The following is an 18,235-nucleotide window of genomic DNA, read 5'->3' on the forward strand; positions in this document are numbered from 1 at the left end:
TGGACGTTCTTATAGGCACTTTAGTATTGCCAGTGTAACAGTATAGCTTCCGTATCTTTCCTCGCCGCTACCTGGGCTCGAACCAGGAACACATCGACAACAGCCACCCTCAAAGCAGCGTTACAACTACTCCAAGTCTCAGAGCGAGTGACGTTTGAAACGCTATTAGCGCGCACCCCGCTAACTAGCTAGCCATTTCACATCGGTTACACCAGCCTAATCTCGGGAGTTGATAGGCTTGAAGTCATAAACAGAGCAATGCTTAAAGCATTGCGAAGAGCTGCTGGAAAAACGCACGAAAGTGCTGTTTGAATGAATGCTTACGAGCCTGCTGGTGCCTGCCATCGCTCAGTCAGACTGCTCTATCAAATCATAGACTTAATTATAACATAATAACACAGAAATACGAGCCTTGGGTCATTAATATGGTAAAATCCAGAAACTACCATTTAGAAAACAAAACATTTATTTCGGTGAAAGACGGAACCGTTCCGTATTTTATCTAACAGGTGGCATCCATTAGTCTAAATATTGCTGTTACATTGCACAACCTTATGTTATGTCATAATCACGTAAAATTTTGGCAAATTAGTTCGCAATGAGCCATGCAGCCCAAATTGTTGCATATACCCTGACTCTGCGTGCAATGAACGCAAGAGAAGTGACACAATTTCACCTGGTTAATATTGCCTGCTAACCTTTCTTTTAGCTAAATATGCAGGTTTAAAAATATATATATACTTCTGCGTATTGATTTTAAGAAAGGCATTGATGTTTATGGTTCGGTACACGTTGGAGCAACGACAGTCCTTTTTCCTCGAATGTGCACCGCATTGATTATATGCAACACAGGACACGCTAGATAAACTAGTAATATCATCAACCACTAGTGTTTATGATTGATTTGTTTTTATAAGGTAAGTTTAATGCTAGCTAGCAACTTACCTTGGCTTCTTACTGCATTCGAGTAACAGGCAGGCTCCTCGTGGAGTGCAAAGTAAGGCGGTTAGAGCGTTGGACTAGTTTAACCGTAAATCTGCCAGATTGAATCCCTGAGCTGACAAGGTAAAAATCTGTCATTCTGCCCCTGTACAAGGCAGTTAACCCACCGTTCCTAGGCCGTCAATGAAAATAAGAATGTGTTCTTTAACTGACTTGCCTCGTTAAATATTTTTGTAAAAAAAAAAGAGGGCAAAATCGGCGTCCAAAAATACCGATTTCCGATTGTTATGAAAACTTGAAATCGGCCCTAATTAATCGGTCGACCTCTAATATAGGCAGTGCATTCGGAAAGTATTCAGACCCCTTGACTTTCCACATTTCGTTACTTTACAGCCTTATTCTAAAGTGGATTAAATTGTTCCCCCCCCTCCCCCCAATCTACACACACTACCCCATAATGACAAAGCAAAAGCAGGTTTTTAGAAATGTTTGCAAATTTATACTGTGAAATGCTTACTTACAAGCCCTTAACCAACAGTGCAGTTAAAGAAGAAAATATTTACCAAGTAGGCTAAAATAAAAAGTAACACAAAAAGATTAACGTGGCTATATACATGTGGCACCTGTACCGAGTCAGTGTCCAGGGGTACAGGCTAATTGAGGTGATTTGTACATGGAAGTGGTGGCGAAGTGACTATGCATAGGTAATAAACAAACAGCGAGTAGCAGCAGTGTCAATGTAAATTGTCCGGTGGCGATTTTTATGAATTGTTCATCAGTCTAATGGCTTGGGGGTGTAGAAGCTGTTGAGGAGCCTTTTGGACCTAGACTTGGCGCTCCGGTTACACTTGCCGTGCGGTAGCAGAGGAAACAGTCTATAACTTGGGTGACTGGAGTCTCTGACAATTTTATGGGCTTTCCACTGACACCGCCTATTATATAGGTCCTGGATGGCAGGAAGTTTAGCACCAGTGATGTACTTAGCTGTTCGCACTACCCTCTAGCGCCTTACAGTGAGATGCCAAGCAGTTGCCATACCAGGTGGTGATGCAACCAGTAAGGATGCTCTCGATGGTGCAGCTATAGAACCTTTTGAGGATCTGGGGGCCTATGCCTAATCTTTTCAGTCTCCTGAGGGGAAAAATGTTTTGCTGTGCCCTCTTCACGACTGTCTTGGTATGTTTGGACCATGATAGTTCGTTGGTGATGTGGACATCAAGGAACTTGAGGCTCTCTACCCGCTCCACTACTGCCTCGTCGATGTTAATGGGGGCCTCTTCGGCCCGCCTTTTCCTGAAGTCCACGATCAGCTCCTTTGTCTTGCTCACATTGAGGGAGAGGTTGTTGTCCTGGCACCACACTGCCAGTTCTCTGACCACGCTATATTCCGTCTCATCGTTATCGGTGATCAAGTCTACCACTGTTGTGTCGTCAGCAAACTTAATGATGGTGTTTGGTCACACAGTCGTGGGTGAACAGGGAATACAGGAGGGGACTAAGTACACACTCCTGAGGGGCCCCAGTGTTAAGGATCAGCGTGGCAGACATGTTGTTGCCTACTCTTACCACCTGTAGGCGGCCTGTCAGGAAGTCCAGGATCCAGTTGCAGAGGGAGGTGTTTAGTCCCAGAGTCCTTAGCTTGGTGATGAGCTTCGAGGGCACTATGGTGTTGAACGCTGAGCTGTTGTCTATGAACAGCATTCTCACATAGGTTTTCCTTTTCTCCAGGTTAGAAAGGGCGGTGTGGAGTGCAAATGAGATTGTGTCATCTGTGGATCTGTTGGGGCGGTATGCGAATTGGAGTGTGTCTAAAGTGTCTGAGGGGATGCTGTTGATGTGAGCCATGACCAGCCTTTCAAAGCGTTTCATGGCTAACGATGTGAGTTCCACGGGGCGGTAATCATTTAGGCAGGTTACCCTCGCTTCCTTGGGCACAGGGACTATTATGGTCTCTCTAGGTATTGGGGAGAGGTTGAAAATGTCAGTGAAGACCGTTGGTCCTCGCATGCTTTGAGTACACGTGCTGGTAATATGCCTGGCCCAGCGGCTTTCTGAATGTTGACCTGTTTTAAAGGTTTTGTTCATATCGGCTACAGAGAGCATTATCAAACAGTCATCTAGAACAGCTGGTGCTCTCGTGCATGCTTCAGTGTTGCTTGCCTCGAAGCGAGCATAAAAGGCATTTAGCTCTGGCTGGGCCACTCAAGGACATTCAGAGACTTCTCCCGAAGCCACTCCTGCGTTGTCTTGGCTGTGTGCTTAGGTTCGTTGTCCTGTTGGAAGGTGAACCTTCATCCCAGTCTAAGGTCCTGATTGCTCTGGAGCAGGTTTTTGTCATGGATCTCTGTACTTTTCTCCATTCATCTTTCCCTCGATCCTGACTAGTGTCCCAGTCCCTGCCACTGTAAAACATCCCCTCAGCATGATGCTGCCGCCACCATGTTTCACCGTAGGGATGGTATTGACCAGGTGATTTTATTTGAACCTTTCTTTAACTAGGCAAGTCGGTTAAGAACAAATTCTTATTTACAATAATGGCCAAACCCGGACGATGCTGGGCCAATTGTGCGCCGCCCTATGGGACTCCCAATCACGGCCGGATGTGATACAGCCTGGATTTGAACCAGGGACTGACCGCTTTACCATTCAGGAGTGGTGATGAGCAGTGCCTGGTTTCCTCCAGATGTGACTCTTAGCATTCAAGCCAAATTGCCAGTTTGGCCGGGCGGCCAGCTCTAGGAAGAGTCTTGGTTGTTCAAAGCTTCTTCCATTCAAGAATGATGATAGTCTCTGTGTTCTTGGGGACCTTCAATGCTGCAGAAACTTTTTTGGTACCCTTCCCTAGATCTGTGCCTCGGAACTCTACGGACAATTCCTTCGACCTCATGGCTTGGTTTTTGCTCTGACTTGCACTGTCAACTGTGGGACCTTATATAGGCAAGTGTGTGCCTTTTCAAATCATGTCCAATCAATTGAATTTACTACAGGTCGACTCCAATTAAGTTGTAGAAACATCTCAAGGATGATCAGAGATCAGAATTTTGAGTCTCATAGCGAAGGGTCTGAATACTTATGTAAATAAGGGATTTCTGGCTTTGTTGTTAATTTAATTTGCAAAAATGTCTAAACCTATTTTTGCTTTGTCATTATGGGGTATTGTGTGTAGATTGAGTTTTTAATTTAAAAAATTTTTTTTTTAGAATAAGGCTGTTACGTAACAAAATGTGGAAAAAGGAAAGGGGTCTGAATACTTTCCAACTATACTGTAGGCCCAATTTGTTTTTAAAACATATTTTGAGATCTTACAGCTTTATCAGACATCAACCTCTGTCCATACCCCTCCTCTCTCTATCTGCTGTGTTCAAACTGCCCTCCTCTTCTTAGGGTGTTGTAACAGGTGTTTACAGTCGTCTATCCCTCTCCCCCAGGCCTGCCAGCTCCTCCTCCAGCAGCAGCAGCAGAACCCCCAGCAGCAACAGCTCACCTCACCACAGCAGCTCCAACAGCTCTTACAGAACCAGAGGAAGTTCCCCCAAAACCCACGCCAGCAGGCCGACCCACAACAGGTAATATTTTTACTGTTACTACTACTATTATATTGATTAGGAGATGACAGGTCTAATACAGAATCATGTCTGTCCAATGAAATATATTCCCAAATACACTGAACAAAAATATAAACGCAGCATGTAAAGTGTTGGTTTCATGAGATTAAATAAATGATCCCAGAAATCTTACATACGCACAAAAATGTATTTCTCTCAAATTTTGTGCACACATTAGTTCATATCCCTGTTGGTGAGCATTTCTCCTTTGGGAAGATGATCTTTCCACCTGACAGGTGTGGCATATCAAAAAGCTGAATAAACAGCTTGATTATTACACAGGTGCACCTTGTGCTAGGAATAATTAATTCCTCAAATGTGCAGTTTTGTTACACACTACAATGCCACAGATGTCTCATGTTTTGATGGCGCGTGCAATTGGCATGCTGACTGCAGGAATGTCCACCAGAGCTGTTGCCAGAGAATGTAATGTTCATTTCTCTACCATAACCCTCCAAAGTAATTTGAAAGAATTTGGCTGTACATCCGGCTGGCCTCATGGTGGGGCTAGCGGTGGGCTAGCGGTTTGCTGATATCAACTTTAAGAGTGCCCCATGGTGGTGGTGGGATTAAGGTATGGGCAGGCATGAGCTACGAACACAATTGCATTTTATCGATGGCAATTTGAAAGCACAGAGATACTGTGAAGAGATCCTGAGGACCATTGTCGTTCCATTCGGCATGAAAATGCACAGCCCCATGTCGCAAGGATCTTTATACAATTCCTGGAAGCCTGCATACTCACCAGACATTTTACCCATTGAGCATGTTTGGGATGCTCTGGGTCGATGTGTACTACCGCGTGTTCCAGTTCCCGCCAATATCCAGCAACTTCGCACAGCCATTGAAAAGTGGGACAACATTCCACAAGCCGCAATCAACAGCCTGATGAACTCTATGCAAAGAAGGTATCATGCTGAATGAGGCAAATGGTGGTCACACCAAGGGCTGTTGCGGTGACCGTATTACCGGCTGTCACCAGTCATGAAGGCAGTCCAATTCCACATGACCGTTTAGTCCCGGTAATTAGGCTTCTCCAAGCTCTGATGCTGCTGCTGGTCGTTAGTAGTCTACCAAACTTGCTAACTGCCTGGTACTCAGCACTCTATTGTCCCTCATCACTCTGACATCAATGCAAATGTCTTTGAAAATCTAATCAAACACTTCATGAGAGCCCATGAGCTCATGTTGAGCAACATTTCTATAGGCTATGTAGTTGCGGGAGAAAACCGAGTGATGGCCGGTAATAAAAATAGGATCCCATCAGCTTTCTATAGGCTAGGCCTACTATATTTATTTCTTAACTTTCCTAATATTAAGTACATTGCTTATATTTACGAAAGGAGAATACCCTACCTGGCTGGCATGAAAATAAACCACTGGGAAAAGTCCTCCGTTCGCTATTTAAGTGCATAGATGACATGTATTTTTTCCTCTGCCTTGTTTTGATACAGGTGCTTGATAACGGTCGATTCTAAATCAAAACACATGTCACATATATTACTTAGTTTATGTAAAGACAAGGTTAAATCAAGAATAGTGTGATGGGTGACAATATTAGCTAATCACCTGTGAATGATACCCAGCATAAGAAACAATGCCTATTCTTGTCAACTTGTTTGAATCCTACTCGCTCACCTCATGTAGCCTAGCCCATAGGCCTATATAACTCAGCAAAAAAATAAACATCCCTTTTTCAGGACCCTGTCTTTCAAAGATAATTCATAAAAATCCAAATAACTTCACAGATCTTCATTGTAAAGGGTTTAAACGCTTGTTCAATGAACCATAAACAATTAATGAACATGCACCTGTGGAACGGTCGTTAAGACACTAACAGCTTACAGACGGTAGGCAATTAAGGTCACAGTTATGAACTTAGGACAGTAAAGAGGCCTTTCTACTGACTCTGAAAAACACCAAAAGGAAGATGCCTAGGGTCCCTGCTCATCTGCGTGAACGTGCCTTAGGCATGCTGCAAGGAGGCATGAGGACTGCAGATGTGGCCAGGGCAATAAATTGCAACGTCCGTACTGTGAGACGCCTAAGACAGCACTACAGGGAGACAGGATGGACAGCTGATCGTCCTCGCAGTGGCAGACCACGTGTAACAACACCTGCACAGGATCAGTACATCCGAACATCACACCTGCGGGACAGATACAGGATGGCAACAACAACTGCCCGAGTTACACCAGGAATGCACAATCCCTCCATCAGTGCTCAGACTGTCCGCAATAGGCTGAGAGAGGCTGGACTGAGGGCTTGTAGGCCTGTTGTAAGTCAGGTCCTCGCCAGACATCACCGGCAACAACGTCACCTATGGGTACAAAACCACCGTTGCTGGACCAGACAGGACTGGCAAAAAGTGCTCTTCACTGACAAGTTGCGGTTTTGTCTCACCATGGGCGATTGTCGGATTCGCGTTTATCGTCGAAGGAACGAGTGTTACACCGAAGCCTGTACTCTGGAGTGGGATCGAGGTGGAGGGTCCGTCATGGTCTGGGGTGGTGTGTCACAGCATCATCAGACTGAGCTTGTTCTCAGCGCTATGCATTACAGGGAAGACATCCTCCTCCCTCATGTGGTACCCTTCCTGCAGGCTCATCCTGATATGATCCTCCAGCATGACAATGACACCAGCCATACTGCTCGTTCTTTGCGTGATTCCCTGCAAGACAGGAAATTTAGTGTTCTGCCCATTGAGCACGCCAGGGACCTGTTGGATCGGAGGGTGAGGGCTAGGGCCATTCCCCCCAAGAAATGTCTGGGAACTTGCAGCTGCCTTGGTGGAAGAGGTGGGGTAATATCTCACAACAAGAACTGGCAAATCTGGTGCAGTCCATGAGGAGGAGATGCACTGCAGTATTTAATGCAGCTGGTGGCCACACCAGATACTGGCTGTTACTTTTGATTTTGACCCCCCCCTTTGCTCAGGGACACACTATTCCATTTCTGTTAGTCACATGTCTGTGGAACTTGTTCAGTTTATGTCTCAGTTGTTGAATCTTATGTTCATACAAATATTTACATGTGTTAACTGCGTTTATTTTCAGCAAACTTAACAGTGAGAAGACACTTTTTTTGTTTGTTGCTGAGCCACAAAGGGCATGCTGCTGTGAAATTCAAGGCATTATCAAGTGCTTGTCAAATTGTAAATGAGACTATTGGAGTGTGTACACCCTTCGCAAAAAACAAAGCCGAACTCGTCCCCGAACTCGTCCCGACTTTTTCAAATCATCATTAGTCTCATCATGCAGCCTTACAATATATTAAACGACAAAACATATAGCCCAACATTTGTAGAACTAAAGTTACATTAACTCTACATTAAGCATATTGGAGTAGCTGTTTCTTTGTTAACTGCTCAACATAGAATAGCTGTGTGCACTCCCTCAAATCGTCTGGAGAAAATATTTATATTTTATTCAGACCACCAGGGGTCAATTTTTTTAGATGGGATATCCAGTAAGCCTCCTTTTGTAAAAGTAGGATCTCGACGTTACCTCCTCTCCTTGGTAGAGCAACATGCTCAATGCCTGTGTATTTGAGGGAGGAGATGGGAGGGTTAGCTTCAACGAAGTGAGCTGCTACTGGATAGTCAAATGTTCTTACACCTGATTGGGGCTGCGGTGTTCAGCTATGCGTTGTTTTAATTGCCTTTTCGTTTGTCCTATGTAGGCTTTCCCACATGAACAAGTGATAAAATAGATTACTGCCTTGGTCTTGCATGAGATACACCTAACAGAGATTTTTAGATCTTATAGCCACATTTGTAGTTCACATTTGGAATGGGTGTCAAGAGTGTCTGAGTGGGCAGGTCAGATCTCACCAAGCTATCTCCAATATTGTGACCACGCTTCTAGACCACCAGTGGGGGTTCCTTGAAGAGTTGCGTGATTATTTTTTTATATATATATTGTTTTGTCTGATTGCAGAATATGCCAGTGCTTTTTCACAATTTCTTTCATGTCCTCCATACACTTGGTGTACTTGGTGAAAAAAAGCTGTTGTGTTGTTTTTCTTCTTTGGTTGAGTTTTTAGCATTTCCTCTCTTGGTTTTTCAGATATTTTCATCATTGCAGCATGAAGAGTTTTGTCCTTGTAGCCTCTCATTTAGAATTTCTGTCCTTTTCTTTTAGCATTGCTGTCAAAATCTGTCTGGTGGCCACAGATTTGTTTAACTCTTTCTTGAGGGGAAGGGGATTCATACTATCCACACATAGCAGGGTATTGCGGTCTGTGGCCTTTGTGTAGACGTAATGCTCTTTTATGATCCATAAGTCCAGGTAGTTTATTTCTCCTCAGTCTGCATGGTGAATTTTTAATTATTCAGAGCGAGTATGGAATTAATTTAGTTACTGCTGATTTCCTTCCCAGAGCACAAAGACATCTATGCATCTCTTCCATAGGAGGATTTTAGAAAGTAGGGGGTGTGTCTGTTGGATGGCGCAAGGGTAGAGTCTCTCTGCTGAAGGGAGTGTTGTAGCGCCTGCAAGCCTCCAGTGTGTGGGATGTTGGTGTACAAGCTCTCCACATCAAAAGTGGCCAGCAGGATGCCCTCGGGTATCCTTCCTAAGCCCTCTATCAATGAGATCTTGTGACTAGTGTCTGAAATAAGATGGGAGATTCTCAACCATCGGTTTAATATGGTGATCCACAAACTTAGAAATGTTGGACATCAGTTGATTGCTGCTACAATGGGTCTACCTTGGGGAGGAGACTTTCTTTTGTAATTTAGCGACTGTATAAAAAAATTGCTATCTTAGAAAATTTAACACAGAAATTCACATAATATTTTGGTGATTTGGCGTGATTCCGAACAGCTTTCCACTGTGGATGAGATATTATGCTGGAATTCTAGGTTAGGGTTATAATTCAGTTTGCGATAGAATTCACCTTTAGATAGTTGTCACAACTTTCATTCACATAGTCACATGTTTTTAATGATAATCGAAGGATCTGACTAAGTCCTTAAGAGCCATTCTCTCGTCTCTACTCCAGTTATCATAGGATTTGTGTTTCTGTTAGTCTTTCAGTAGGTCACCTACATCATTTTCAACAATCCTGCAGAAGGTTTCTATGGATGCATTGCATTTGGAGGGAGGTACGAATGAACTTTTTGCTCTATCCAGTAGCAGCTCACTTTGTTGAAGCTAACCATCCCATCTCCTCCCTCAAATACACAGGCATTGAGCATATTGCGCTACCAAGGAGAGGAGGTAACATCGAGATCCTACTTTTTCAAAAGGAGGCTTACTGGATATCCCATCTAAATACTTTGACCCCTAGTGGTCTGGAAATTGACTTTGATCTCAGGCCCCAAATGAACAACTCTCTCTTGTATGAGCAAGTCTTATAAATGGATATTTTCTTTCCACAGCTCATCAGCGTACACCCAATATGTTCCCTCTGTTGATGATGCTTATTATGCATTACATGTAACACTTTTTTATTAAATAGGAAACAATTAAATATATGTGACATTTAATTAAACAATGTATGTTTATGCTAATATTATGCACAATATTTAATTGTTTCCATATGATAACAATAGCCTAATATATTCAATATGTTAAACTATTGTTTTTTAAGTTTTACTCAATTCATTCTAATTCACTTAATAATTATGGCACACCCCTCACTGTTGTCATTGGTTGCGCTGTTTCTCTACATAACCTGGTTCAAGCATTCTTGACATTACTCTGAAGAAGGCACAGTGATGCTGAAACCGTGGTGACTTACCCAATAAATTACTGGGCATTTATATATAGTGTGCGACTCTATTTTTTATAGCTTATAGTTTATTCACCGTTAGTCAGCACCTCTACATAAAATAATTTGCTCTGGGTGTACGCCAGCTCATGTTTTTATTGTTTTTATTATTTTTATTTTATTTATTTTTTTATCAGACAACCCTATAGAATAGTTTGACCTATTTACCAAATCGTCTTGTTGTGTGTTCTATGCGAGATAAATATTCCTCTCGAGGCGCATTCTAATTGCGAGAGCCATAGGAGGGAAACATGTTTTCTGACAAGAAGTCAATGCTCAACAAAGCAGTTTTGTCCTTTGTTGAAAGAGGGGGATCCCAGTTTTCCATTGCTACCACGTTTATTTGTCTGCTCCTTCCAATTGCGCGAGTGGCATCATTTTACAAACATGTTAGGCGCAGCTGCGCAACAGAGCTCTTAAAGTGGCAATGGCATCTTAAAAGAGCAATAACAGGCCTACTTTGTAATAAACCCCCCAAAATAATTGAGTGAATAATAATTTATGTATTTATAATAACATTATTAATAATAATTACAATCAGGATATGTCCAATGGTGTAAATGCAGATGGACAAACCTTATGCTTCAACCTATGTACATTTTATATCCACTATGCTGCATCATTTAGGCTACAGGTGATGATGCTTATTGCCAATAGCACATCTGATAATATTGACGCTCCCCCTCCCCCATACTCAACTGGCGGTCCGGACACAGAGCGGGGTCAGTACGGACTGCGGGTCCCGACTACAAAAATATATACAGTCGGAAGTTTATATACACCTTAGCCAAATAGATTTAAACTCAGTTTTTCACAATTCCTGACATGTAATCCTAGTAAAAATTCCCTGTTTTAGGTCAGTTAGGATCACCACTTTTATTTTAAGAATGTGAAATGTCAGAATAATCGTAGAGAAGTATTTGTTTCAGCTTTTATTTCTTTCATTGCATTCCCAGTGGGTCAATTAGTATTTGGTAGCATTGCCTTTAAATTGTTTAACTTGGGTCAACCATTTAGAGTAGCCTTCCACAAGCTTCCCACAATAAGTTGGGTGAATTTTGGCCCATTCCTCCTGACAGAGCTGGTGTAACTGAGTCAGGTTTGTAGGCTTCCTTGCTCGCACACGCTTTTTCAGTTCTGCCCACAAATTTTCTATGGGATTGAGGTCTGGGCTTTGTGATGGCCACTCCAATACCTTGACTTTGTTGTCCTTAAGCCATTTTGCCACAACTTTGGAAGAATGCTTGGGGTCATTGTCCATTTGGAAGACCCATTTGTGACCAAGCTTTAACTTCCTGACTGATGTCTTGAGATGTTGCTTCAATATATCCACATAATTTTCTTTCCTCATGATGCCATCTATTTTGTGAAGTGCACCAGGCCTTCCTGCAGCAAAGCACCCCCACAACATGATGCTGTCACCCCCGTGCTTCACGGTTGGGATGGTGTTCTTCGGCTTGCAAGTCGAAAAACTCACTGCCCCATCCAGAATCCCCCCTTTTCCCTCAAACATAACGATGGTCATTATGGCCAAATAGTTCTATTTCTGTTTCATCAAACCAGAGGACATATGATCTTTGTCCCCATGTGCAGTTGTAAACCATAGTCTGGCTTTTTTTTAATGGTGGTTTTGGAGCAGTGGCTTGCTTGCTTCCTTGCTGAGCGGCCTTTCAGGTTATGTCAATGTAGGACTCGTTTTACTGTGGATATAGATATTTTGTACCTGTTTCCTCCAGCATCTTCACAAGGTCCTTTGCTGTTGTTCTGGGATTGATTTGTACTTTTCGCACCGAAATACATTCATCTCTAGGAGACAGAACGCGTCTCCTTCCTGAGCGGTATGACAGCTGCGTGGTCCCATGGTGTTTAAATCAAATCAAATCAAAATCAAATTTTATTTGTCACATACACATGGTTAGCAGATGTTAATGCGAGTGTAGCGAAATGCTTGTGCTTCTAGTTCCGACAATGCAGTAATAACGAGCAAGTAATCTAACTAACAATTCCAAAAAAACTACTGTCTTATACACAGTGTAAGGGGATAAAGAATATGTACATAAGGATATATGAATGAGTGATGGTACAGAGCAGCATAGGCAAGATACAGTAGATGGTATTGAGTACAGTATATACATATGAGATAAGTATGTAAACCAAAGTGGCATAGTTAAAGTGGCTAGTGATACATGTATTACATAAGGATGCAGTCGATGATATAGAGTACACTATCAACGTATGCATATGAGATGAACAATGTAGGGTAAGTAACATTATATAAGGTAGCATTGTTTAAAGTGGCTAGTGATATATTTACATCATTTCCCATCAATTCCCATGATTAAAGTGGCTGGAGTAGAGTCAGTGTCATTGACAGTGTGTTGGCAGTAGCCACTCAATGTTAGTGGTGGCTGTTTAACAGTCTGATGGCCTTGAGATAGAAGCTGTTTTTCAGTCTCTCGGTCCCAGCTTTGATGCACCTGTACTGACCTCGCCTTCTGGATGACAGCGGGGTGAACAGGCAGTGGCTCGGGTGGTTGATGTCCTTGATGATCTTTATGGCCTTCCTGTAGCATCGGGTGGTGTAGGTGTCCTGGAGGGCAGGTAGTTTGCCCCCGGTGATACTTGCATACTATTGTTTGTACAGAATGTGGTACCTTCAGGCATTTGGAAATTTCTCCCCAGGATGAACCAGACTTGTGGAGGTCTACGATTGTTTTTCTGAGGTCTTGGCTGATATCTTTTGATTTTCCCATGATGCAAAGAGGTACTGAATTTGAAGGTAGGCCTTGAAATACAGCCACAGGTACACCTCAAATTGACTCAAATGATGTCAATTAGCCTTCTTAAGCCATGACATCATTTTCTGGAATTTTCCAAGCTGTTTAAAGGCACAGTCAACTCAGTGTATGTGAACTTCTGACCCACTGGAATTGTGATCCAGTGAATTATAAGTGAAATAATCTGTCTGTAAACTATTGTTGAGGGGGGGGAACACTACTACCACCACCACCACCACTACTACCGTTACCAGCACCACTGCTGTTACTACTGTTTACCGTCACCACTACTGTTACTGTTGGGGCGGCAGGTAGCCTATTGGTTAGAGCGTTGGGCCAGTAACCGAATGGTTGCTGAATCGAATCCCAGAGCTGGCAAGGGAAGAATTTGTCGTTCTGCCCCTGAACGACCCACCGTCATTGTAAATAAGAATGTGTTTTTAACTGACTTGCGTAGTTAAATAAAAGTTTATTTTTTTAAATAGTTAAATAAAATAAAATAATACTGTTACAACCACTACAGCTACTGCACCCAAAATGAGTACAGGCACCTACTTCAGTCCAAGTCAAGCACTGCTACTACTTCTACTATATACCAGAACGTACGGCAGCAGGCCGACCCACAACAGGTACTCCTACTACTTCTGGTACAGCAGCTACTAATACTACTGCATTGGAAACAACACAACCCCACTTATTTCATGCTATGACTCGGGTAAACTTCTGTACTTGAGGAATTACTTTCACAGCATCGCATAGATAGTCAGACTGTGGTGATGCGCGCATGTTGCTGTGTTTGCTTACAGGGTTTTCAATCCCACTAATCCGTCATCTCTCTCTCCTCAGCTGGCCAGGATCGTGGCTATTCTCCAGCAGCAGAGGCAACAGCAGCAGCAGGGCATCGGTGGGGTGGGAGTGGGCTCCAAACTGTCCCCCTCTCACCTGGGAGGGGGAGGCCCAAAACTGCCTATGGCAGACACCCTGCCCCATCCAGGCATGGGGGGCTCTCTGGACCTGCACCAGAAAACACAGGGCTACTCTGGTGAGTGGTGTACACACAGACATGAATGGAGATAAAGGATGGATAATAATCTCTGGCCACATACTTGAGATTTCCCTTTTTACCTGAGAGAACATTCCTAAAATGAACACCTAACTAGAATATATTATTGTCATTACAAACCACTAACAATGTAGACCGTCTTGTGGATTTTCATTGCATACTGACTGACGCTCTGCATGTAATTGAGTCATTGTACATGCCACCTGCCATCAGCTCTGACACCTTTCTGCTCCCCCCCACCTAGGGTACAGTGGAGGAGTGAACATGTCTGGTCTGGACATGGGGGGCTCGGTGGTGGGGGGCCCAGGTGGCATGAAGGATGTGGGGGGGCAGCAATCCCGCTTCAAATGGATGATGGAGGGTCACTCTCCTGCCCCTTCCCTTCCTGAGAGCCTCCACAAAAACGGTGAGAGCGAACGCCCTTATTCTGTAGTGAGTGTACTGAATTAATTACAGTATGACATGCCAACATTGTCAACCCATCAGCTGCTTTTTCATCTGACTTTATTTTTGTATTCTCTTCATCTCATGGTCTTCTCTTCCCCCTCTGTCTTTCTATCCCCCTCTCTCTTTCAGGTCCTATGTCCACCCCTATGAGGAGGGGGGGCTCGCCATATTCCCAGTATGACATGATGGGAGGGGAGGGGCTAGGTATGCCCACACAGGGGGACAACTGGCACCGTACTCCTGGGAACAAGATGGGCTCCAAGCCCCAGGGCACGTCCAGCTGGCCTCCTGGTGAGTGGCCCTTCTAAATATCAACTGAATGTGCAGGGATTGTTCTATCCCACCACTAACACACCTGATTTGATCAAATCCCCTGAATCAGTTAGTGTTGGGCTGGAACAGAAGCCTGCAACTCTCTGTGACTAGGGTTAACCTGTTATGGCTGCAATCCCGATACCGGGATCGCTATGACAACTACCAGTGAAAATAGAGGGCGCCAAATTCAAACCACAGAAATCTCATAATTACAATTCCTAAAACATACATGTCTTATATCATTTTAAAGCTATTCTCGTCGTTAATCCCACCAAAGTGTCCGATTTCAAATAGGCTTTTCAGCGAAAGCACTACAAACGATTATGTTAGGTCTCCACCAAACCACAATAAGCACAGCCATTTTCCAGCCAAATATAGCATTCACAAAAACCAGAAATAAAGAAAATGAATCACTAACCTTGAATTATCTTCATCAGATGACACTCATAAGACTTCATGTTAGACAATTCATGCATGTTTTGTTTGATAAAGTTCATATTTATATAAAAAAATCTGAGTTTACATTGGCGCGTTAGATTCACTAGTTTCAAAAACATCAAGTGATTTTGCATAGCCACATCATTCAACAGAAATACTCATCATAAATGTAGATGGTAATACAAGTTATACACATGGAATTATAGCTATACCTCTCCTTAATGCAACCGCTGTGTCAGATTTCAAAAAAACTTTAAAGAAAAGAAAACGCATGCAATAATCTGAGACGGCGCTCAAAAGTAAAAACACCACAGCTGCAAAGATTGCGTCAACATAAACATGAAATGACATGATAAATATGCCCTTACCTTTGATCTACATCAGAAAGCACTCCAGGAATCCCAGGTCCGCAATAAATGAAAATGTCCGTTATTTCTGTCCAAATACCTTCTTTTGTTAGTGCGTTTGGTATACATATCCAAACGCTAATTCTGGTCATTATTATATCGGACAAAAACTTCAAAAAGTGATATTACCGGTCGAAGAAACATTTCAAATTAAGTACAGAATCAATCATTAGGATGTTTTTAACATATAGCTTCAATAAAGTTCCAACCGGAGTATTCCTTCTTGTCTACGTGAGCAATGGAACGCAAGTGACTACCACGAGGAAGAAGGGCGATCTCAAAATGGCTGCTTGATGGACATCTAATATATTCTGTTCTCATTCACTCCCACAACAACATAGAAGCCTCATTATAATTTATATTGATGGTTGACATCAAGTGGAACCCCTAGGCAGTGCAACATCATTCATATCTCAAGGGGATTTCATTGGGGACTCTGGTGAATACATACAAGCTCAGATTTCTGACTTCCTGTTTTGATTTCAACTCAGGATTTTACCTGCCAATATGAGTTCTGTTATACTCAGACATCATTCAAACAGTTTTAGAAATTTCAGAGTGTTTTCTATCCAATACTAATAATAATATGCAAATATTAGCAACTATGACTGAGGAGCAGGCCGTTTGATATGGGCACCTTTCATCCAAGCTACTCAATACTGCCCCTGCCATTCTAATCCAGAATTACTGTATGTTTGTCTGTGATGTCAGAGTTCCAGCCCGGCGTGCCCTGGAAGGGGATCCAGAGCATCGACCCCGAGTCTGATCCCTACATGACCCCAGGGAGCATGATGGGAATCCCTGGGCCGTCCAGCCTCAACGACACAGAGCACCAGTTGCTAAGAGACAACACAGGTACCTACCTAGATTGAAGCAGAGTTACTCCTGTTTCTATGACTAAGTCCACATTCCGAGCACTAGTTGCTGAGACCGGCTGACCTGACATTACTTATTACTTAACAGTAACACATTACATAAGTATATTGTCAACCCTCCGTGTTCTCACAAAGTCAAAAACTTGCACAGAACACTGAAATCATACCCATCAATACATGCATCAGTCAGTTAAACATCAGGTTGTGATAATAATACATGTGTGTTGATGCTAGCTAAGCTTGTGGTGTTTGTTTCAGAACCCAACCCCTCCCTGAACACCTTGCTGCCTTCACCTGGTGCCTGGCCCTACAGTGCCTCAGACAGCCCCCTCAACAACGCACACAACTCAGGTAGCAGACTGGAAAACACTCACAGTATTGCTGTAAATGTGTTATGTATGGTTTATGAATGTCCTAATGTGCCTTTCACTGAAAGTGTTACACATTCACTCAGTAGTGTTTCTCTGCTTTTTTCACTCATATACTGTTTCAGCTGTTGTATCATTCAGTAAATCAAGTTTCAACTCTGTCTTCGTTTTTAGTTTTTCTGTGTGTTCCATCCGCCACATGTGCGGTTATAACAGAGGCAGTTCTGACTAGTTCATTTCCTGTTACTCCTAGCAAATTACACAGAGTATAAGACCAGCTGGCCCCCTGAGCCCATTGGACACAACAAGATGTGGAAGACCAATCGCAACCAACAGTCCCAGCAGCTGCCACGCCCACCCCCGGGACTCACCAATCAGAAGCAGGCCTCACCGTCCCGTGGCCCGTGGCAGGCCCGTGGCTGGGGCAGCTCGAGTGGGATCCAGGAAACCAGATATGGCCCTGGTAATGTCATAACACAATGTTGTAGAGAATGGAGGGGCCTGTGTTTCTGAGTCTTTCCACCCTGTACTGTTTTGTGCTGCCCTGCTGCCTGGGAAAGCATTCAGCAGACTAAATGTACCCAGGATGTCCCTTGCCTTGATCTGATGTGCCATCCCAAATGGCACCATATTCCCTATGGGCACTGGTCAATACTAGTGCACTATAAAGGGAATGTGGTGCCATTTGGGATGCAGACCCAGATAAATTACATATTTTATTCTGGGTGCTGCAAGCTTAAAGTACAGTAGGGCTTATTTATCATTCATTGCTCCAGAGCTGCCTGCCGCAAGTACAGAGGTAGTGGTTTTCTAATATCTGGAACTGATTCCTATGTGCTTTGATTCTAGCAGGCTCTGCTTGGAGTGATGGGGGGACCTCCAGAGGAAGCTGCTGGCTGGTGCTCTGCAACCTCACCCCACAGGTACACACACACACATATCATCCCTCATCAAGACTACCGACACACACACACACACACACACACATCATCCCTCATCAAGACTACCGACACACACACACACATCATCCCTCATCAAGACTACCGACACACACACACACATCATCCCTCATCAAGACTACCGACACACACACATCACACACACCGACACACACACACACATCATCCCTCATCAAGACTACACACACACACACATCATCCCTCATCAACACTACCACACACACACACACACACACATCATCCCTCATCAAGACTACCGACACA

General features: G+C 43.4%; 1 protein-coding gene across 1 annotated transcript in view; it reads left to right on the forward strand.

Annotated features, from left to right (window-relative positions):
• The window catches only part of tnrc6ba (trinucleotide repeat containing adaptor 6Ba), a 43,546-nt gene that overhangs the window by 18,343 nt on the left and 6,968 nt on the right, over positions 1-18,235 (forward strand). Inside the window, 8 exon segments of the mRNA XM_042306308.1 lie at positions 4,350-4,508; positions 13,946-14,141; positions 14,407-14,568; positions 14,739-14,900; positions 16,481-16,624; positions 16,903-16,995; positions 17,266-17,475; positions 17,862-17,935. Coding sequence (XP_042162242.1) covers positions 4,350-4,508; positions 13,946-14,141; positions 14,407-14,568; positions 14,739-14,900; positions 16,481-16,624; positions 16,903-16,995; positions 17,266-17,475; positions 17,862-17,935 — 1,200 coding nt within the window.

This window comes from Oncorhynchus tshawytscha, linkage group LG25, assembly GCF_018296145.1.
Source record: "Oncorhynchus tshawytscha isolate Ot180627B linkage group LG25, Otsh_v2.0, whole genome shotgun sequence".
In the NCBI taxonomy this organism is placed as follows: Eukaryota; Metazoa; Chordata; class Actinopteri; order Salmoniformes; family Salmonidae; genus Oncorhynchus; species Oncorhynchus tshawytscha.